The 23,368-nt window shown below is 24.1% G+C and overlaps 2 protein-coding genes across 2 annotated transcripts; both read left to right on the plus strand. All coding sequences in view use genetic code 6, as the record gives it.

The window, feature by feature from the left end:
- Positions 1–1,654: 1,654 nt before the first annotated feature.
- TTHERM_00292250 (HECT domain ubiquitin transferase) lies at positions 1,655–17,388 on the plus strand (the record flags this gene model as incomplete). Its single annotated transcript, XM_001018739.2, has 17 exons — positions 1,655–1,796; positions 1,911–2,456; positions 2,513–2,846; positions 2,906–3,507; positions 3,572–10,146; positions 10,202–10,723; positions 10,849–11,771; positions 11,848–12,315; positions 12,377–12,710; positions 12,760–13,038; positions 13,089–14,820; positions 14,888–15,039; positions 15,107–15,337; positions 15,399–16,316; positions 16,414–16,536; positions 16,726–17,134; positions 17,189–17,388. The coding sequence occupies 17 exons, from the start codon at positions 1,655–1,657 to the stop codon at positions 17,386–17,388; spliced, it is 14,490 nt and encodes a 4,829-aa protein (XP_001018739.2).
- Positions 17,389–18,336: 948 nt separating this feature from the next.
- On the plus strand, positions 18,337–22,651 carry TTHERM_00292270 (vacuolar sorting protein, putative; the record flags this gene model as incomplete). Its single annotated transcript, XM_001018740.2, has 14 exons — positions 18,337–18,372; positions 18,442–18,781; positions 18,944–19,095; positions 19,155–19,556; positions 19,838–20,149; positions 20,213–20,299; positions 20,353–20,509; positions 20,563–20,685; positions 20,744–21,069; positions 21,132–21,505; positions 21,624–22,107; positions 22,190–22,313; positions 22,360–22,490; positions 22,535–22,651. 14 exons carry the CDS (start codon positions 18,337–18,339, stop codon positions 22,649–22,651), a joined length of 3,165 nt encoding a protein of 1,054 aa, XP_001018740.2.
- Positions 22,652–23,368: the final 717 nt, after the last annotated feature.

Consider the following 23,368-nt stretch of genomic DNA (forward strand, 5'->3'; position numbering starts at 1 on the left):
ATTTATCAAAATTTATTTAAATTGATATTTTTATCTAGCTTATTAACTTATTGGCTGGCATCAGATTATAAAATATAATTAATTTTTATTTATTTATTTAAAAGTGAAAAAAAATTGGAGAACCTGGGCATTGATCCCAGTGCCTCTCGTATGCTAAACGAGCGCTCTACCATTTGAGCTAGATCCCCAACACAAAAGTCTTCTTTATTAAGAATCATTATACCATAGATTTAATATAAAATGTAAAAATAAAAAATGGAGAACCTGGGCATTGATCCCAGTGCCTCTCGTATGCTAAACGAGCGCTCTACCATTTGAGCTAGATCCCCATCACAACTTTATATCAATTTATTTTTTTCGTGTATTTTAGATTTTAAATAAATTTAAAAATTAAAAATTGGAGAACCTGGGCATTGATCCCAGTGCCTCTCGTATGCTAAACGAGCGCTCTACCATTTGAGCTAGATCCCCAACACAACAAAAGTATTTAAGAATTAAAATTTAATTGCTTTTTAATTTCAGATACTTTAATTAAATATTTTGATAGTTTTGCAACTAAAAAAAGAAAATTACAAAAGAAATCCAAAAAAAAAAACCATTAATAAAATTTCTATATTTAAAGATTATTTATGAAAACTTACTTTTTTATTCTTAATTAAAATTTTTAATCCCAAAAACAAAGCTAATCCATGATTAACAATAAAATACATTGTTTATTAATACTCTTAAAAAAATTATTGAATTCTGAGAATTTATAAACTTATTTTTCTATATTGGCTATTACAAGGACAAATAAGATTAATTAAAATTTTCATATTGTTTTTTAAGAGTTTTTTTGTGAAAAAATAATTCAGCTAATAAATTGTTGATTATTCATGTATTTTTTATTAATATTTACTCTTAAATATTTTATTGAATTCTGATAATTTATACGTTTATTTTTCTATGTTTGGCTATTATATAAAACTGAGATCAAATAAATTTTATTTTGAAAATTTTCTTACTAATAAAAAATATATTTTTACTAAAATAATTCAACTAATGACTAATAATTGATATATTATTTCTTATTTCTTATCAAATATTGTATTTAATTCTGGATATTTAATAAATTTTACCTTCTAAAATAATTTCCTTAGTAAAAAATATTTTAAACTAAAATTAATTTATCTAATCTTTGATTCTTTATAAATTTTTTATTCATTCTTCTCAGTATCTTATTCAATTGTAATTATTAGCTTGTTAATTGTTTAATTATTAAAAAGTTTGAGATCAAATACATTTTATTTTCAAATATCCTTTTTTTAAAATAGGACTACTGAAATAAATACATACATGAATTATGAACTGGATAAGATATCGTTTTGAAAAAATGATAATTCTAAATTTATTAGCTGGTTTTTATCTATAATTTTTAAAAAATTATTAGTATCTTTCTGATCTCTTCTTATTCATCAATATTCTATTTGACAAAAATTCATTAAAACTTATTTTGATTATAGACTGATATTAAATACAATAGTTTATAGTTTGTTTCTATAATTTTTTAGAAAAGAGATTTAATAACTATTATTCTACACAACATACATAAAAGTTTAAAAAGTCGTTTCTAATATTAGTTTAAATATAAAGTAGGTTTTACCACTAAGAAAATATGGGTAACTGTATGAAAAGCAAAGGCCAAGATCATATAAGTGATCCTGAGAAAGTAAATAAAAACGTGAACAAGATTTTTCCTTAGTAAGCAAGCAGTTAGATTCAGCAGTAGTAAAAATCAGATATTAAATAACAAAATGGTAATAAATACCTATATTTGCAAAAAGAATAATTTAAATTAAATCTATTTTTTCAAACCTTTTTGAATTCATGATGAATAATATTTTACCCGAATATTTATTTTCAATAAAAAGAAAATGAACCCAAAAATTTTCAGATCATTGATGAATAAATTATAGAAATAAAACCTGTAAAGGAGTTAAGCAAGATACAGCTAATGAAACTTTAAAAAAAGAAAGAGTAGTAGAAGTTGAAATAAAATGAATAGATTAAACCTTTGTTTGATTATCTTGTTGAAAAGGCACAAGAGGAAAACCCTTCTGAAGTAGATTTTGAGAAGGTTTCTTAGCTAATGGAGTAGCAGGATCCAAAAATAATTAATCAGTGCATGCTCCACAAAGAAATGTCAGGCTGTACTTTAAGCGATTATTGTCTTTAAAATTAGCACATTTATATTTTAAAGTTTGTTTTTGAGAGACTTTAAATAGAAGACTTTTCCTTTGATGATTAAAAAAATCTAGCCAACCTCATCTTTAAGGCGCTTATATCTTCTTCTAAATAATTTAATAAAAGACCAGAATTCTTCTTCTCTTTTTTAGATCTTATTGAAAATAGCGAAGGTTTAGGAAAGTTATTCTCATTGTATCTAGAAACAGCTAATCCATATTGCTTTTTGCAATGTAAATCATTAATTAATTAATTAGCATAAATAAAATGATTTTGTGCTTTATTAAAGTTATCAATTTAGAGTCAGATTAGGCTTAAATGTTTTTAGAAAGGGTAAAAGAACTTATCTAAAAATCTATAGAAAACGAAGAACAATAAAAAGAGATCGAGTTACTAAATGTCGTACTAAAAATAAAATAAAATTTCTTACTAGACTAGTATTTTGTGAAATTTAATTTGCCTAAAAATGTTGAAATTTTAAAGAGAGATTTATATGATAGCAATCTTAAAAGCACATTTATTGATAGGTAATTTGACTTATCTAAAGGAATGAAGTTTCAAAAATAAAATTCGTTAATTGAATCAGAATATAATTTTGCACACTATTTAACATCTAAAAAAAGGTAAAAATAGATAGATAACTTTTATGTTAAGAGTAATATTTAAAAATAAAATAAAAAAGGTTAGATTTAGTTTAGTAGAACTGGAGTATCTACTTAGAATTATTGTTAGAAAAAGATAGCAGTAGAAATACAGGCGCTTCTATAATTTTCTCAAAGTAAAAAGCAAGTATAATTTTAGAAATGATAGAAGCTTATCAAGCAAACCAGAATTTATTCAATTAAGTGCTAACTATTTCAAATTAAACTAATTAAAATTTAATCCATATGGTCATAAGGAATACAAGTTTATCTTCGGATAGCATTGTTACCATCATTTAAAAAATGTTTGCCAACCATTCTTAAGAGAAAGAAAAATTATTGATTTAATACGATAGTGAGAACAATATTCCACTTACTTTATATCTAAAAAAAAAAACAGAAAACAAGGACTTAAGTTTAGTTGAACTCTTAATTCCAGCTAAGATTAAAAACAAAAATGAAAAGTATCCTTATCCTCTTTTAGATAACTTGGAATTCCCTCTATTTGAATTTTAAATGTTTTAATTTCTTTCAATTCCCAGTTATGTTTGGAGAGTTTATCCAAAGCTTTAAAAGTTTTATGATGATATAGATGCTCTAAATAATCAAATTTTTTGTGCAATACTATCTTTAAGGGAATAAAGTAATATAAGGGTTTTATTTATTTTCTACATTTTATTTATTATTTTTGATATTAATGAAATTAGGAGATGAAGTATTTAATAAGGTAGGTAACAGTTTGTGCTTTGCACTTAAAAAAGGATTTTTTGAAAATCTCATTTTATAATCTGAATATCAAATAGCTAAAAAGTATTTATTAGATTAAAGGTATTTAGATGAATGTAGTAGAATGGCATTAAGCAATAGCAAAAAATAAGAAATCCTAAACTACTTGTTGTAATAGAGTACTATATCATAAAAAGTATACTTTTAAAAATTTCTTTAAAGGCTAACTGGATAGAATGTTGCTGATTGCTCATAATTCTACATAGCACCTTCATAAAGCGCTCTTCAAATAGTAGCGACATTAAAATTAAAATAAGAGTTTGGTATAATTGAGTTAGAGGAAGAAACGCTAAAATAATATCTAGATGATATTTTCGAATTATATTTGAATCAAAAAGAATATTTTGAAAAAGAAGAATTTTTGAAAATAACTCGAGGTTATTTTTAATATAAACCTGTATTTTACTTATTTGGCTGTCTTCAGGATTAAAAATATTTCAATCAAATAAAACAATTGTATAATTTTTCTATAATTGACATATCAAACTTTAAAGCAGCTGAAGCTATTTAGGCAGCATTTGAGCAAGTATATTTTAGTCATAAAACATTAAAAAAAGATGATTTATAAATTTAAGAAAATCAAAAACTTAAAGAAAATAGATAAATCGATTTGAGAAATTTAAAGTTCGATTTGTCATATTTGCTTGAATAATCAAAATTTGTATTCTTAATTTTGTAATCTAAAATTAAGAAATAATTTACCAACATACTTGTAGAAGAGATTTTTAAACAAGATTATGATTTTAATAACTTGTTCTCAAAATCAAAACAAACAAAATTTACAATTATGTTTATTTTTACTAGCCCTGAATTTAAGAAAGCGCTCACTGAAAAAGGGATAAAATAAATCAATAGAAGCTTTTTCTCTACATATAAAAAATTACTTCTTTTGATATTACTAGAATGTATAAACGCCAATGATAAGGAAAATATAGAATTTTTAAAAGAATAATACAATCCAACAAGTGGTGATATAATTTTGGATCTTAGAAGTAAAAGGAATTTTTCTTACTACTAAGAAAACGCATAAAAAATTGTATAGAATTTAATAAGCTCTGATTTATTAGGAAGAATTAAGATGATTTTACCTTACAAGCATTCTTTTAATAAATAACTTATAAATAATCTAAAATAATCTGATGATGTTTACATGAATTTATTTTATGAGCTAATGACTACATCGAGCAATATATTTTAAATATTAGTTTCAAAAGAAAAATATGTGAAGATTTTATTATTAATTAGCAATGACTAAGAAGAAATAATATCAAAAATTATATCCAAAATCCATTTTGCACTTCTATGCTATAATCTCCCAGCTTTATAGTGGCTATTTTCTATTGTAAAAAATAAAAAGATAGATAAAAATAAAAAAGATCTAGAAAAACTAAAAGATCAATAAGAATAAGTAGAGGAGCATGATTAACAAAACGAAGAATAAGGATTAGATCAAGTATGTGAAACATTATATTCTAATTTAAATAAACTTTTTCATGTTTAAAATGATCATATTTCAGAAGATTTTGTTGAATTGACAGATGAGTAAATAAAATTGAGAAGGAATATTCAGTGGAATATTTTCAAAGAAATTAAGTAGAATCTTAGTGAATAAAGAATTTTATATGACTATAGTTTATATTAAAGTTATGGACTTAAGTTTTCTGTTGGTAACAAAGATTTTGACCCTAAAATTCTATCAAGCGATTACTTGAAGCTGGTCGAAATTATTGAAGACATTTACAGAAAACGAGAAATAACTTTTATAAATAAAAGAAATTAAAAAAATTAGCTCCTTGAAACAGAATAGATAGAGTTTATACTTGAGTAATTTCTAAAAAGAGCTGAAGAGTTGTATAATTGTGAAATAGAAGAGTAAGATGAAAAATCTGATATTACATTTAATGAAAAAAATGAAGCTTAATCAAAAAGAATAGATATAGTTAACTGCTTATAGTTTATTTAAAAAAAATTATTTTCTTAGGTAATCCATATCAAAAAGATTTAATAGCAACTTTTAAAATTAGGAAATCAAGCTATTCATCACAAAGATTTAAATTTACTTAAAATAATAAATAAAATGTTCTGTCAAGCCATCTAAGATAAGAAAGATGACTATACTATTGTTTCATCATATATTAACCAAATTGTATACCCTTTTTTCCTTTAAAGTGAAATAGAGCATAACTAAAATTAGAAAGTTTAATTATCAGATGAAAATGAAAATGAAATTGATGATGAAAATAAAATTACAAAAAATAAATCTAAGGAAATTGAGTAAACTGAAATGGAATCTAAGAAAATATATTTTTATAACAAAGATGGTCAAAAAGAAAAAATAATATACCACAAAAAAATATTGTAAAACAAAACATTAATTCAGCTTATTCTCAGCTCTCTTATTAGCTCAAATGAGCAGCTATTAATAAATATTGCTAGAATAGTTTCATTGATCTATTCTTAAAAACCCTCATTGATAAATAGATTCTTCCTTTAATTTAGTGGATATAAAGCTGAATATGTCGATTTTATTTATTTCTTTTAGAAAGAAAAACCTATATTTTTTTCTCGCAATTTTCAAAAAGAGAGATTTGAAGCCATTCTTAAAGTAATGCATGAAGAGTATTCTCGTCAATTATAGAACGAACTCTTGACAAAAGAGAACCAAAAAAGAACTAAATTTATCATCTAAAACCTCAATAAGGATATTGCAAGACATGGGCTGATTTAGAAATGGGAAAATATGTAGCATTATTTTAAAGATATATTAACTAAAGAATCAGAAATGAATATTATTTAGTGCTGCATTTGTGCTTATGCTGGAAGATTACTATCATCAGAGCCTGTTTCGGAGGAAAAGTATGAAAAAACAACAATGTATTCAAATATCAGAAATTTTTTATCACAAATACTTAATCAAAGAAATTGTGTTGATAATATTAAAGAGCCTTCTAGCTTACAAAGTTATACAGCAATAATAGATAATTGTTTAAGCATTTTAAAAGACCAGTACCATAGCTCATAGCAACTTTAGATAGAATATAAATCAAATAATAATATATTTAATTATACCTCAGACTTTTCCCTCGAAATTACTCTGAATGTTTTATACTTTTCTTTAATTTACCACTTTGATGATACTTTTCCTTTCGTTAAATATCTTCATAATAAAAAAATTTTAAATGAATAAAAAGATCAAGGCATTAATGATAATGCTAAAGATGAAATTAATCAGCTCAAATAATTATGGCAACATTTCATATTAAAATCAATTAAGTATGGAGCATTGAGTTACTTTTCAATTTGGAACAATTCTTAACTTAGGCAATTTTTAGATGAGTTTGAAAATGATTACTTAGAAATCATCACAGCAAAAGAATAAAATATAATAGAGTCTGATGAACTTTTTAATGTGAAAAGATATTAAAATAGCATCATTCCTTTTAATAGCAAATTTTCTGATGTTAATTAAGAATATTTAAACTTTTTTGTCAAAAATAAAAGTAACCTCATTCCTTAAAACATAGACATTCTATAAATTTTGTTGGATGACGCTTGTCTAAGTTCTATTTCTTACTTTAAAAATTCAGATGGTCAAAAAAATTATTCTAAAATATATTTGCTCGATGCTATGAAAAAGTTTGATATGAAATTAAATTGTATGGTTTGTAAGGATAAGAATAGTAGAAATAATCGTAAGAGTAAAAAAACTAAAGTTAATCTTGAGCTTTTAAGTCCAAATAATAATCAATAAAATAATATTGTTCAAAATTAAAATAAATTAAATTAATATATTACCCAACTTAGCGATGAAGATCTTGAACACGCCCTTACAATTGGACTTTTTAACTTATATGACAAAGTTACTACAAAAATAAGCAAATAAAAGATTTTATTTTTGTAATTAAATACATAGGACTAAAATAAATTAGTTTCAGATTCTAAAAGCAATTAAATTTAAGAATCTACTTTTTTTAATGCTATTTAATATGCGTTAGTGATAGGAAGATTTAATTATATAAAACTTCATTAAAATATATTAATAGAGTGTATGGATGCTAAATAAGAATAAAAATTAGCAATGTGTATTAAATATGCTTTATTGTCTGGTAGGCTAGAAATTTTTTAGCTATTTTTTGAGAAAATACCAACAAATTCATAGAAATTCACTTTCTTAAAAGACCAAAAGATTTTATTTGAATTAGCTAGATTATATATCGGACAAGATAGTTTGTTTAAATACCTTCTTGTAAATTACTACTGCAACAGCTAATTTTTAAGCTCTAATGGTTAAGGAGAGGAATTATTAGAATTCAATGAAATCATTTCGGACAAATGTATTGTGTTCAAGAATTTAGCAATAATGAAATAAGAAGAAGCATTATTAGATATTTTTAACTATATCTTAATTAAATTTACTACAGAATAGAAACAGCTTCTAAAATAAACTATGTGTTATTTCTCTAGTGAAGAAATCTAAAGTAATTTAGAGAACTAATTTAACCAAAATCCAATAAGTGTTTATGATGCTTTTTATCTTTTCCAGCTTTACAATCTGAGATGCTTTTTACTTTAAAAGGAGATGATGGTATTAGATGAGTTTTCAGGAAACATAGAATTCATTCAAGATATGAATTAAGAAGTATGCAAAACGCATTAATTGTCTTATCTGTAAAGCTAAAAACTGATTAAAGTTGAGGAAAGCAGATCTGAGTTATATACCCATTTAAATATAATATTTAAATTCCTTTTTGAAGAGCTTACTTCTTATCAAGTAAATTTACCAGCTATTTCAATGCTAGAAAATTCTTTGTTTGGATTTATTTCTCTAAATGCCCATCTATAATATATTTATAAGAGTTTGAATATCTTCATCCGAATGTAATTTAACTAGATACTCTATACATTCTGTGAAATTTTCAACATAAACATTCACAAGCTTATGCAAAGTGATGTAAGCCATAGAGAAAATTTATAAAAATCTGAGCTTTTCAACATTTATTTGCTCAAAAACAGTATTTACCCAGATATAAACATGATAAAAGTAATACAGGATAATCCTTCTTATTTTAAGAATTGTAAAATGGCAAAGTTTTTGAATAAGCTTAATCAATAAAACATTTAGCCAAGTATTTCCTTCTTAAATTCCTTTTTCTCTAAACATTTCTCTAATGAAAATTAAAATGCTTAACTTTTGAAGGGAGAATAAAAGTTTGCTGAAATAAAAAAGCTAATTTCAAAGCAGTACAATTAAAGAGAACTTATAAAAATTTTGTGTGATAAAGAAAAATAATATATAACATAGGACAAAGATACTTTTAATACTATATTATAAGATGCTTCACTAGCTATTTATCTTCTCAAAGATAATCCTTTAGCTGATCAAATAGTTGAATAATTTGTAAATGAAATTAATGATAATAGGGAATAATATTAAATAATTCAAAGAGACAAATATGAGTAAACTAAATTCAAAACAGAATTTTAAGCAAAAGCAACAGCTGTATTTTAAAAAGAGTTTACTGATAGCCCTTTCAATAAGGTATTAAGATCACTAGTTTACTATTTTTCAGTTTAAAAAGGGGAATCTCTTGCAAGCATATTCGAAAAAGTTTTTGCTAGCATAAATATTTTCAGTAAGCAAGGATTGAGCTTTTAGTATCATTTGCTAATAATCAAAAATGCTAAAGAAATAACTGAAAGTTCTAAAGATATTCAATAATAAAACTAGTAGATAGAACATAAAAAAATATAAAATCCTCAATTAAATGAAGAATCAATTAGAGATTTAATAGAAGATATCATTTATTATAAATTAATAAAGTCTTCATCAGAATCATATTCTAGCCAGATAGTAATTTATTTTAATAATTTTTTCAAAGATATTTTCTAATTTGTTTCAAATGAGAACAACAATCTTGAAAGATAATATTCTTTGCTCTTTTAGACAGTTTTTAGATTCTTCTAAACAATTTACTCTCTGCACATAGCTGACAATTTCCCTGAGAAGCAGATAGAAATATCTTTAATAGAAGGAAATGGGCCAATATTAATTGAGAAAATGGATGATTTTGGATTAACAATAAATATTTTCTATAATTACAATCACTAACAATTTACATTAAATGCTTCAGATGTTTAGCCTTTAATTGATCAAGTAGAAAATTACTATTTCTTCGAAAAGAACATGCCTTTCATTGAACAATAAATTGAATTATTTAACAATCGCAAAGACAGGCTAATCATCTAATCATAATTTGGAGTTATTCCTTTTATATTTGATTACGATAGCATTTAACATTTAGAACTACCTGAAAAGAGGGAAATACTCAATTAAATAGAATTAAGATCTCAAGAGTATTTAAAGAATGAGTTTAAAAAGTAATTATCATAAAATGCCTAGGTAGTTGACAAAGCAGAGCAACACTACGACTCTAACACATACTTCGGGCTTTATTCTTTAGTTGAAGATATATCGATGTACTTGTCGTTTTTAAATGTAAATAATCAATTAAATTCATTTTTTTCATCCATTATTTTTATAATTTTATTAGATAAAATAAAAAGAATTTTATGCTTTAAACGATATGTTCGCCCCACACAACAATGCAATGATGAATCCAATGGAGTAATAGTCACATATTTAATAAAGTACTACTAATATGCAGTAATCGCAACCTTTTGAATCTGATCATAGATTCACTTCTTAAACTATGATTGGAAGCTAAGTTTAAAACTTGAATTCAAGAATTGGTGGATAACAAACAAGGGAAAACCAAAATGTACTAAATAGTGTTAAAATGCATGGAGCTATTTTTTCATATTATTTAGAATAATTACCAGATAATACCTATAAAGTTAATTTGAAAAAGAATAACACAATATCTAAATCTGGCTATAACCAGTTATTATTTAGTGAATTTTATGAGTTCTGTCCTTTCAAAGAAGGAAAAATTGGTATAGTATATATACCTTTGGATTAATTCTTATAAAAAACCAAAACTCAATCAATTTACAATACTCTTCTAGCTCAAGTCATCTCATACGAGTAACATTTTATGTGTGCCTTAAAAAATGTAAATTATTTTAAGTGAAATTTATACTATCATATTTTCAAATTTACAAATTCTTAAATCTATTAATCAATAAACAAATAAATAAATAAATAAATAAATAAATAAATAAATAAATAAATAAATAGATTGAGGACAATTAAAATGTAGATAGAAACTGGTATTATAGCATAGATACTGATAAATAAGGAAATACTAAAATAGTATCCAAAAAGGAATTGTTTGCAGGATACAATTTGTTAAGAATTAAGCAGATGATGAATGACTTCGAAAATGAGTTGTCATTTGGAAAGAAGGAAGATATTAGTCAAAAATGGAAAATAAATGTGTAATCCTTCCTCGAAGTTATAGTAAGCGGTTTATTCAATATTGCACAAGGAAGTAGTGTATATGATTGTGAAAGGTGTGGTGTTGATAGAGATAGTATATTCAGCTTATTCCATTATATTTTAAGTAGTCCTCTTCTTAAAAAAGTCATTCATATCATTCTTTACCAAAATTTCTCAGACTCTGGCAATATTATGAAAGTTATTAAAGGAATTTATTTTGAATTTAATGAAATTGAGATTAATGATTTACCTCAAGAGTGCAAGCTTAGCGAATTAGACCAATATCTAGAGTATGGCTTAGACTAAATAATTAGAATAGGAAAGACTGAGTACTATATCCATAAGTTTATGCTTGTCATCCGCATTAATGTTTGTTTTATCAAAAATAATTTGAGCCTCATCTAAATAAATTAGAATAAAAAATCTAACAGTGGAGATTTAATTTTAAAAGAAATTCCAATTCTAAAAAATTACATTTAAGTTATCACAAATCAGTATGATTTTTATGAATAAATTTTTTCGCCTGAGTAGATTGTATCTTTTATTCTCAACAAGCTTGAAATAGACAATCATCTTCTTAGCATTTCCAAGAAGTTATCTAAGTAATTCTCTCAATCTCAAACTATCACCTTTAACATTAATTATGAATCTCTCTACCACATATTTAACAATGACTTTAACAAAGCAAAATAAATCAAAAATCCTATAAAAAAGATTGAACAGTAAATTAATTCGTTTATTTATTTTTATTAATATTTTAATTTTCATGATGAATATTTACTTTTTGTTGTAAATTAGGTATGACAAGATTTGGAAAGGATTAAATAATTTAAAGAGTTATCTGCTGGATTAATTGGAAAAAAATTTGTAGTAACAGCTAGATCAATAGTCTTACTAAGATCAATTCTTTATGATATTTTTAAATTTAATTTATTCCTATGAAACTAAGCAAATCATAAAAAAGAGATTGGTTTCAAATTACAGAAGTTATCCAATTTTAACGAAGATTGATAAAACAGAGAGTTTGAAGTAAAATAAATAGCTAGAAGCTGATAATTTTAATGAAAATGAAGATGAATTTGATGACATAGATATTGCTGAAGAATTAACTGATGCAACAACTAACAAAAAAATAAGTGCATAACAAATTGTGTAATGTATTTCTTAAGTTAGGAGCTAGTTTTCTACTATCGACTCATTAAAAAATACATTTTTAATTTAGCTAAATTTAAATGACTTTTTGCTTCATGCGAAGAAAGGAGATTTGTAAATTAACAATTTAAAAAATAAATAACGAATTTTATTAATTTCAAAATTTTAATAATAGTTGCTTCATAGGATATTATTCTCACAACTCTAATTTAAATCAAAATGATTATCACTACATGATGTGCAAGATAGCTGAAAAAACTGATAAAAAATTTACTTTTGAAAGCTTTTTTGATTATAGAAGCAATTTGGAATTGCTTTAAGAAAATATCAAATTTGCACTTTTGAATTTCTAAACTTGGCCTAATCCACAACTATTCAGCGGTTAGATATAAAATTATTGCATAATTGATAGCTCTCTCAAAATTTAGCTAATCAAAAGTAAAGCCATAAGTGATATCTGCTAATTTTTTATGTCAGAAGATATTTAAAGTAATTAAGATTTGCTTGAAGTAAGAATTTTTTTAAAATTAAATTAGATTTAATTAAGCTTTTTTAAAGTAATATTAGGGATACCTATACCGTGGTAGTGACAATTTAACACAAGATATCTCTTTAAATAGTCTCATTTAGCTTATGCCTTCTAACATAAGTTTTGTATTTGAAGCTCAACATGATCAAATGAATGATAATTAATTTGATTTATTGAATCTGTAGAAGCAGCAATCCTCTATTATTAGAAATCAATTTGATATGCTTGATAATCACATTAAACAAGTTGTATTTAGATTTGATGAAAATTACAAATTTAAGAAGCCTATACTCACTCCAGATCAATTTGTAATATTATGTTCATTTAAAATAATTATAATGATTTATTATTTATAAAGAGTTTTGCTTCTTCTGTAGACTCAAATCAGCGTATTTAGGAAGAATATAGCGATTTAATAGAATCTTTGAGGTCTTTATTCTCCGAATCGCTATTGAAAGAAAGTCAATAGTAAGAAATGTGCTTTGATTTCGACTATGATCCTGAATTAGAAAATATGAGAGCTATCAATATTGAGCTTATTGAAATGAATATTTCCTTTATATGTGATAATATCTTTGATACTTTCAATTAAGTTATCAGCAATTTCACCTATTTCTCTCCAAAGTTTGTCAAATAAATTTTGCTGCTCGCTTATCACAACAAAAATTCCAGATTAGAATTTTATAATGAGTCTGATATAATCCGCTATTTGATTGTCAAGCTAATAATTAAGCATATTCATCGCATAGGATTACAGTTTAAGCCAATACCAGAGTAAAATAATGAAGAGCTATAACTAGCAACATATGAGGAAAATTCTAAAAGTTTTACCATAAACGTCTTTATAGGAAAGAAGCTTGACCAGATAGTTGTTCCTTCAACTAATGACTTAAGCTACTATCTACTTAAGTAGCTAGTTATTTGCGAATTAAAATACATTTTACAAAAAAAATACTTATCAAAAAATATCGAAAGTGAATCCAATAATTACTATTAAATCAACTAAGATTTAAAAGATTTCAATATTATTATATAAAACGATTTGAAGAGTTTTTCAAGCCTCCACCAAGGAGAGTATCAGATTTTAGCTACTTAATTACTGACTTTATCGTTCTCAATAAGGAGCTTGGCTCTTATGTCTAAGCTGAAATTCATAGACTGCAGCTAATTCTAAATATTATTTAGTAATAAATAAAGCAGTTCTTTCTAAAAATTATAAAATAATAGCAATAATGAAATATTAGTAAATTTTGGGTACGGATCTTTAAGTTTTACTACAGAATTCTTTGACATTATTCATATATTAACTGAAGATAACAATCAATACTTAAATGTATTATTTTATGAAAATTGCAATATAGATGTTCAAAGTATGATAGAAGCTACTTCTTCTACTTAATTAATTATTAATTAATCCTACAACTAAAACCTGGGATAGGCATCAGACTTGAAATAAATAACTAATGAGTAGAATTATCAAGTAAAAATGATTGACTTAGCTGATTTCAATCAACTAACTGAATTTAATGTAGAATCAGCAGTCTAAGGTTAGTCAATTTAGTTAAAACTTAAATAAGATCTATCTCATTTATAAGGCTAGGGTGAGCACTTCCTTTATGTTGTTTATTTTAATAAATAAGCCATTTCATATAACTATCTTCTTAAGAGCTCAGATGAGTTATTATAGCAGCTTATTCAGTAGAGTAGTAGCAATAACTACAAAATAAATTAAGATTCCTTTGTTATAATCTAATAAAAATCTTTAATAGGTATAAATTAATCAATCTTTGACGGAATTCATTTATAGTTTAGCCAAGGTTAAGATGATATTTCTATCTCAAACTCTTCTTATGCACAAAGATATGCAGAAATACTCTTATATAAGAAAATTAGATTGATTAAAATAAATTAAGATTAAAAAACATCAAAAACTACATTTTTTACATTTGATATCAATTCAAGGTTTATAACTAATGATATGTTACTACTTACTATAAGAAATTCTCGCTCATAAACTCTTAACATTTAAAACAGTTGTCAAGCCACTATTATTACAAATAGCAATTTCCCCAAAGATACCCCAAAAGAAAGTAAATTTTCACCAAAAATTTTATTTATTTAAATTAAAAAATTTTAAATAAAATATTTTCTAAATAGTCCAAATAAAGTACTCATCAACTTCTAAAATACTAATTGAAAAGACTCAGTTAAAAGGTTGTATTATAGAATAAAAAGAGTTCTAGTCATTCTAATCTAAAAAGGATAAATAAAAGAAAGAAAACTTAAAAGCAATTTCCCCTTTATTTAAAGTAAATAATTTAAAAAAAAAGAAAATAATTTTAAAGACAAGTAATTTGTTTTAAAAATATTTAATAGATATTCAAACCAAAAACTGTAACCAGACTTATCGAATCAAATGAGGAAATTGAATTTATTGAGTCAGAAAAATAACTAAAAAAATACTAAGAAATTCAAAGATAAGTTTTTATGGAAGATGGAAGACAGTCTATGTATTCCAGAGCTGGTTAGACAAGAAAAGATGTTTTTCATTTCTATGATGGTTTTGGGAACATTATGTAACCAACTGAGCCATTAGAAAATTACCAAGTAGCTTTAATACAATAGTTTTTAAAATAAATAATTTTAAATTTTATATTTACTAAACAAGGTTATATTTGTGCATATTCTTTTCTCGCAGATTAAGTTCAAGGGAAAATTGGCACAAGCTAAGGCTGAAAACGAATTTTATTGTGAGTGGAGACCACTCATCAAAGGTTCGTATAGAATGTACATAAATGGAATTTACATTCCATAGTCAGAAGAAATGATAGGAATTATAGCAAACACAATTGATGAAAACAATATAAAAATAGAAAGTTCTGATTAATAAATGATTTCTTATTACGATACGATGGAATGTTAAATTTACTACAAAGATATTTATGGAAATAATTATACTTAGTTTGATAAAACAGCATCAAACGATCCATTCCCTCTAGACATAAAATGCCAACCTAATAGCAAAAATTCAATCCATTTGATAGAGTTTACTTTTTCACAGGGTAATATTGATAAAGTTGGCAAGTAGAAAGTTACTTTGAAGTTCGATCCAAAAACTACATCAAATTTAAATGAACCTAATCCTTAAACTATTGTTTTCTATTTTGGAAAAAAAGAACTTCACTAATTCAGCCTAAACATTTAAGGTATGAATTTCGAAAAGAGAAAAAGACAGTTCCAAGAGGCTATATAAAAATTCAAGAAAAACTCGAGTGGCTAGAGTGTGAGAATAAATAGAGACAAATTTGCAGAAGAACTGTTAACTAATTTTGAAAACTTCGATCTTAAAAATGGGCTCTACATAAACTTTAAGGACGAAAAAGGTATCGATGCTGGTGGTTTAAGAAGAGAGTTTTACGAATTAGTTGGAAAGATGATGAAAGATAGTACATACTAATTCTTTGAATTATCAAATAACCAAAACACAGAAAAATATTATTTCCACAAAAATTGCCTAAAAATGAAATAATCTGTTTAGTATTTCAAGATATTTGGTAAATTCATTGCCCATACAATCCTTTATGAAGTAACTAACTTATTTATTGTTTTATAAAAAACTAAACAAAAATAAAAAAAATTTCTTCTAAATTTAATGTTGGACAATATTTTTTTTTATAAAATAGGCTCTGCTAGGTATTGAGTTTTGTGAACCTCTTTATAAACTTATTACTAAATAAGAAATAAAATTTGAAGATTTAAAGCATGTATTAGACTCATAAACATATAATAACTACAAATTACTTAAAGTAAAGCAAAAATTCTTTTATTTTTCAAATAATTTTAACACTTTTCTAAATAATTTCTCAGCATAAAAATATTTAAATCTCGATTTATTAAATTTTTTATCCTTAAGATTAATTTTTTGTATTTAATTTAATAATTTAATTTATGAAAAAATTATTTTATTAATTTCATGATTAACTAATTTACAAAAGGAATTAGATGCTGAAAGCCTAGAGGATATGTGTTTGTTCTTTACTTTTACAAATAAAGGTAAGGTGATAGAGTTAATTCCTAATGGAGGGTCTACATAGGTTAACAAATAAAATTTGGATTAGTATCTTTAGGAAACTTCATAATATTTCCTTTAGAAACGCTTCTAAAATGCAATAACTCACTTATAAGAAGGATTTGAGTCAGTTTTCCCCTCTGATTTACTTTTCAAGTTTATTCATCCAAATGAGTTGTCAATTTATACTTGTGGTTTAAAGGAAATTAATGGAGAGTTTTTACAAAAATTATCTACTTTTAGTGGAGGAAATTCAATTTTATAAAATTACTATTATAGATATCTTTCAGAATCTTCTACTGAAATGCTTCAAAATTTCTTGAAATTTATAACTGGTAATTCTAATTTTCATTTGATTTTGTTATATCATATATATTTTTCTTAAAAAGGTTCTGGAAGTATACCTTTTGACTATTCAAATTTCAAACTAGTTATTGATTTTGTCTCTAGTATGAATATTAATAAGTTACCACTATCGCATACATGCTTTAGATCAATAGAAGTACCTTATTACAAAAGCTATGAACAAATGAAGGCTAAATTTGATTTAGCCTTTACCCTTGGTAGTGAAGGATTTGCTTTTGGATGAAAAACACTAATTTAACTATTAATCAAGTTAAACTATTTTTATTTTCATTTATTAATCGTGATAAAAATATTTATTCATAAAAATTAAAATCTATTTGAAAATCTTTTTTAATATTTAAGATAAAAATAATAAATTTAAATGCAATTAATTTAATATTATTCTTTCTTTAATTAGAGAAAAAATGTTTGTGAGAATATTTATTTATTTCAATTTAATGATCTTGTAAATTTAATTTAGAAGATTTGAATGCATTTTAACATAATCATTTTATTAATTGGTTTTTATTCTCTTTATATATTATTTATTTTACGATTTTTGATTTACATATTATTTAAAAACCTGTAAAACAGTTCAAAAACTTTTAATTGAAAATGTTAACGAACCGAACTTAGCTCAGTTGGAAGAGCATCGGACTGTAAAGTTTGTAGTCATCCGGTGGTCCCCGGTTCGAACCCGGGAGTTCGGATTTTTTTTTCTTTTTTTTATAAAATAAAAAAGAAAATATTAACATTAAATTACATCTTTAAAAAAAATTTAAATGTGAAAAAAAAAAAGCAAAATAATATTTTAAAAATTAAATTAAAAAAATAAAAAATAATTTATAAATATTTTTATAGATTGATTTGATTACTTATTATTTTAGTGGATATTTTGAGATAAATTGGAAAATATTAATTTATTAATAGATATATAGATAGATAGATATCTGATGAATCATCATCAATTATCAATAATCAATAATTAAAATGCATTTATAAATATAGAAGAGTATCTATTTATTACTTTTATAAAAACTAATTAATTATAAGATCTAGTTTTATAATTAATTGTAAACAATCAAAAATACTAAAATTAATTGTTGTTTGTTTTTATAGTAGCTAGCTATTGATTTCGTTTGTTCATTAAATAACTTTAGCAATAGATTTAGAATTATATATACCTGTAAAAATGTCTTAATTAAAGGAAGGATATGTGGAGGAAAGCGTAATATTTCTATCATAAACTTTTTAACTAATTAATGATTTTGTTTTAATTAATTTGTAAAATATAAAGATTGATGAATTCGGCTTCCAAGATAAAATTTATAATTCCTAAGAAATATTTTAGCGCCTAAAGCAATATGACCCATTAGGCATTCCCTTAGATTCTGAAAAAATTAAATTATTTGCAGTTAGCACTCATCAGATAGTAATTGTTACAGATTAGAATAAAGTTTATCGCTTGAGAGAAGAACTTGATGAGAAATTTATAAATTATCCTGTGCCTGAAAAAAAAGTTGATAATCCAAATAAAGAATTCAAAGAAAAAATTAAAGATATGGGCAAACAAATTTTATTCTTAGGTGCCTAAGGTCCAAAAGTTTCTATTGATAGAATTTTCCTTGATCCAAATGGTATTATTCTTATTTTTAATATCTTTTGAACTAAACCATTAGGATATATATATGAATTTGATGTTTAAAGCTATTTATATATCAACAAGATTAGCAAAATAAATCTTGATTTTTATAATGGAAAATGCATTGAATATCTTACTTAATGCATTTAATTATTAGGTTATCACTGTATTTTGACTTGTGACTCTGGTTGTAGCTTTTATCTAAATTATGATCACAATAAAATAAAATTTCTCAAAAATTTGAAGGGTACCGAATTCGTTATTAAAAGTGTTGGATGGGACGAAACTTGCAATAACACTACAACAAAGGTAAATTTAGAAAAATTCTTAAGATATATTTTTATAAAAGCATTATCAATATCAAACAGAATATACTTTTTGGAACATAAGAAGGTATGCTCTATATTTATAAAATAGAAATAGGGAAAAATAACGAAATAATAGATTGTAATCCTGAAAAAACACTTGCTCTTAAAGGAGGAAGATCTGTCCTTTAAATTAATTATCTTAGATTAGGTTCTGAAGAAAATCCTAGGATTGTAATATTAGTATCAACAAGCACTTCAATATTTACCTTTCATGGCACAGAATTTAATTTGATGTTCTAAAAATTCAGAACAATAGAAAGTTAAGAATAAGCTGAGCTTAAATTCCCAAATATCACACTTACTTCTGTAATGAGTGTTTGTTATACTTAAAAGGAAGATACTGGAAAAAAAGAACCTCATTCCTTTATATGGACAAACGGTGTAGCTCTACAAGTTTTTGATGTAAGAATTAATATTAATAAATTTTTTAAATAATAATTTAAAATTGCTATTTTAAAAAACAATCAATAATTAGGATTCTAATTTTAAATAAAGTGTTTGTTTTAGCATATAGTCTAAATAAAAATTCTTTTAATTTTTAATCATTTTATATTTATAGACTAAAAAAAATTAAAATTATATTTTTAAAAACGTGTTATTTAAAATTATGAGTTCTCTGTATTTAATAAATTGAAAGTCTTTAAGATAAAAATATTAAAATAAATATTACTTTATTAAATTAGATTCCTTAAGATGCTTCTTCTTTATAAGAAACAAAATATTATAAATATGCAAAAAATTCTGATGAGCATTCATAAGATGAGTATAAAGTTAAAGAAATGCCCATAGATATATTTTTAAGTGAATTTCACTACTTTCTCTTACATTCTGATTAGCTTACAATACTTTCTAGGATAAACGAAAAAATAGTTTAAAAGTTTGATCTAAAGTTTATGGGAATAGTCTATGGTATGAGCTTTGATTATTCTAGCTAGTCTTTATGGATATACTCTTCTAAGTAAATATTTAAGCTTAGCATCAGGAATGAAGGAACAGTAAACTTTTTATTTTATTACCAAGCTTTTTAAACTAAGCTATAATTAAATAATAATATTAAGGACGCTTGGAGATTACTGCTAGAAAAAAAGATGATAAAATAAGCTTATGAAATAAGCATGAGAAACGGTTAAGATGCTACTGAATATGTATATTTTTAAAGCTACAAAATTTTATTAAAAGATTCATCATAACATTTTAGTTAGGAGGACTTTATGCTGATTCCCTTTTAGAAGCTAAGAAGTATCAGGAAGCTGCAAATTAGTATTTTTAAACTTCAAGAAGTTTTGAAGAGATTACATTAAAATTCTTAAATTTGCAGGTAAAAGGAGATATGGATTCTGTAGATGGATTAGAAGGTTGATATTAATTTAAACTAATTAATTTTTCTAGTTTTTTATAATTAAAATAGTTTATTTAATGCTGTGGCTAAGTAATTTAAGTCCTGAGGCAAAAGTTTAAAGGATTATGATAATTAATTGGTTGATTGAGCTTAAAGTTAGCCGTTACAATTATTTTATCTAGCAAGTAACAAGTAAAATATTTTTTATTTTTATTTTTTAAGATACTAAATGAAAAATAAATATCAATAGAGTATAAAATTCATCGCCCAAAGGATTAGCATGGAACTGAATGGGTTAAATATCAAGATTACAAAAAATGGGAAAGATCTTTAAATTTTTAAGATTAAAATATTGAATAGTTCTTAGAGTAATATTGTGATGATATTCCTGAGGAGTCTATTTATCAGATTATGCAAAGTCATGGAAGGCTTAAAGAATGCATTTAATTTGCCAAACAAAGAAAATCATATGAAATGATTGTTTAGCATTATATAAATGAAGAATAATTTGATAATGTTATAGAAGTATTCAAAGGTATTAATAAGCCTAAAAAGTTAGCATAACTTTTGTAAAAGGTACATTAGAATTTTGCATTTTGTTAAAAAGTTTTTAATTAATAAAATTAATTAATAATTAGTATTGCCATATTCTATTACAGAAATATGCTCCTGAAACAATTGATTTAATGAAGAAATCTATTGAATTTCTCAGAAAGTATAAGTTCAGAACTGAAAAACTAGTTATAGGCATCATGAACGTTCCTGAAAAGCATAAAAAGGATGCAATTAGTTTTGTTTAGTTGCTAGTTGATAATAACTTTAAAGAAAAAACAATACATAATCTTTATATTTATCTGTTATGTGATAAAAACTATAAATCAGAGCTAAATAAACATCTGACTTAGTAATAAAAAAAGATTATGAATGAAGAGAAAATAAATTTCGATATCGATTTTGCATTGAGACTTACATCCTAGAAAATGCTCAGAAATGCTCAAATTCAAATTTACGGGTAAATGATATTCAAAAGCTATCATTTTTAATGCAATATTTTTTAATTACCAAAAATTTTTGATCTATTTATATTTTTTAACTTAAGGTTTAAAAATATTTTTCTTTTTTTCAAATAGAATGATGGATTTGTATTAAGAAGCAATTGATTTGGCTTTAAATCAAGAACTAATTGAAGCAGCTATTAGCTTTGCTAGAAAGCCTTACTTTAAAGAAGAAAAGAAGAAGAAAATGTGGCTAAAGATAGCCAAGCATCTTTTGAACAAAGGTGGTAACAATGTGTAAGAAGTAATTAAAATGATAAATGACGAATAATAATTTATTAAAATTGAGGATCTTCTATCTTAATTTAGTGAAAATGTTAAAATTGAGCATTTTAAAGATTAAATCTGCAATTGCTTATAAAATTATAATACAGAAATTAAAGAGTTAAAATAGATCATTAAATAGTATTCAGACTCAGCTGACAAATTACAAATAGATTTGAAGTTGATCAAAAACAGGTATGTTGAAATGAATCAAAATGTAACTTGCATGGAATGTGTGCAAAGTCTCTTTAACGAGTCCTTTTATATATTTCCTTGTATGCATGGATTCCATAAAGTAAAAATAAATAAATTATACCTTTATGTTTTTTATTAAATATAGTTTTTTAATAAAATAATTTATTTTTATCAAATAAAAGGCTTGCTTGATATAAAGAATGAAAAAAGATAACATAGATTAAGGCAAAATAAATTAAATAGAATAATTGAATTAGGAAATTGAGATTTTATAATAGAAGCAGCTCAAAATAGAAGTTAGGAAGAGTAAATTTAAATAATAATAAAAAATATTAAATTAATTATTTATTAGGATAATCAGGTAGTGGATTCTTTAACAACATAAACCAAATTTTTTCAGCTGCAAGAGGAGGATCTGAAGAAATTGAAATTAATTAACAACAAATGAGTCTAAATGAAGAGAGGGAGCTTTAAGAATAAAAAGTAAACTAATTTAACATTTTAAATTTTATTAATTTCTTTTTTAGTAAAAAATAGATTAACTGTTAGCTAATGAATGCATTTTCTGTGGGCCAGGAGTAGTTGATAATATATTTATGATATACGAAAAGGATAAAGATCCAAAAACATCATGGGAATTTTGATTTATTTTAATTAAAATATAAATTTTAAAATTAAAATGTAAAATAAATATTTTTATATTTTAAGTTATTCCTAAATATTTCAATAATAAAATTAAAATTTCACTCAAATAAAAAGATTAAATAAATAATTAAATTTAAATTTAAAAAAATACTACTTATTTATTAATTCAAACAATATTTTGAAAAGGGACCCAACACACCTATAATAAAAAAATTGCAAATTTAAATAATCAAATATAAAATAAATAATATTAATTAACATTTTCATGAAAAAAGTAAATATTTCTTAAGTTTGATTTGTTTTTTTTAATTTAGATTTAATTAAACTTGAAAAATCATTAAAAATTTTTTAAATTTCAAATATTATTTTTAAATTGTACATTCTATTTAAATTATTCAATTAATTACTTACATTTGACTATTAATGTGACAGTTTTATTTTGAATTTATTCTAACATACAGAGCATTCTAGTTGATTATGGATGATTGATAAAAATTTTCTTTTACAAAAATTGGCTTTATTGACAAAAAAAATACTATTTTAAGAAATTAGGAACTCATTAGATTAAAAAAATGGAGTTAATTAAATTTTTTCTTTTTTGTTAATAAGTTGGGGTTGGGGTTGGGGTTGGGGTTGGGGTTGGGGTTGGGGTTGGGGTTGGGGTTGGGGTTGGGGTTGGGGTTGGGGTTGGGGTTGGGGTTGGGGTTGGGGTTGGG

The sequence above is a fragment of the Tetrahymena thermophila genome (genome assembly GCF_000189635.1).
Source record: "Tetrahymena thermophila SB210 genomic scaffold scf_8254594, whole genome shotgun sequence".
In the NCBI taxonomy this organism is placed as follows: Eukaryota; Ciliophora; class Oligohymenophorea; order Hymenostomatida; family Tetrahymenidae; genus Tetrahymena; species Tetrahymena thermophila.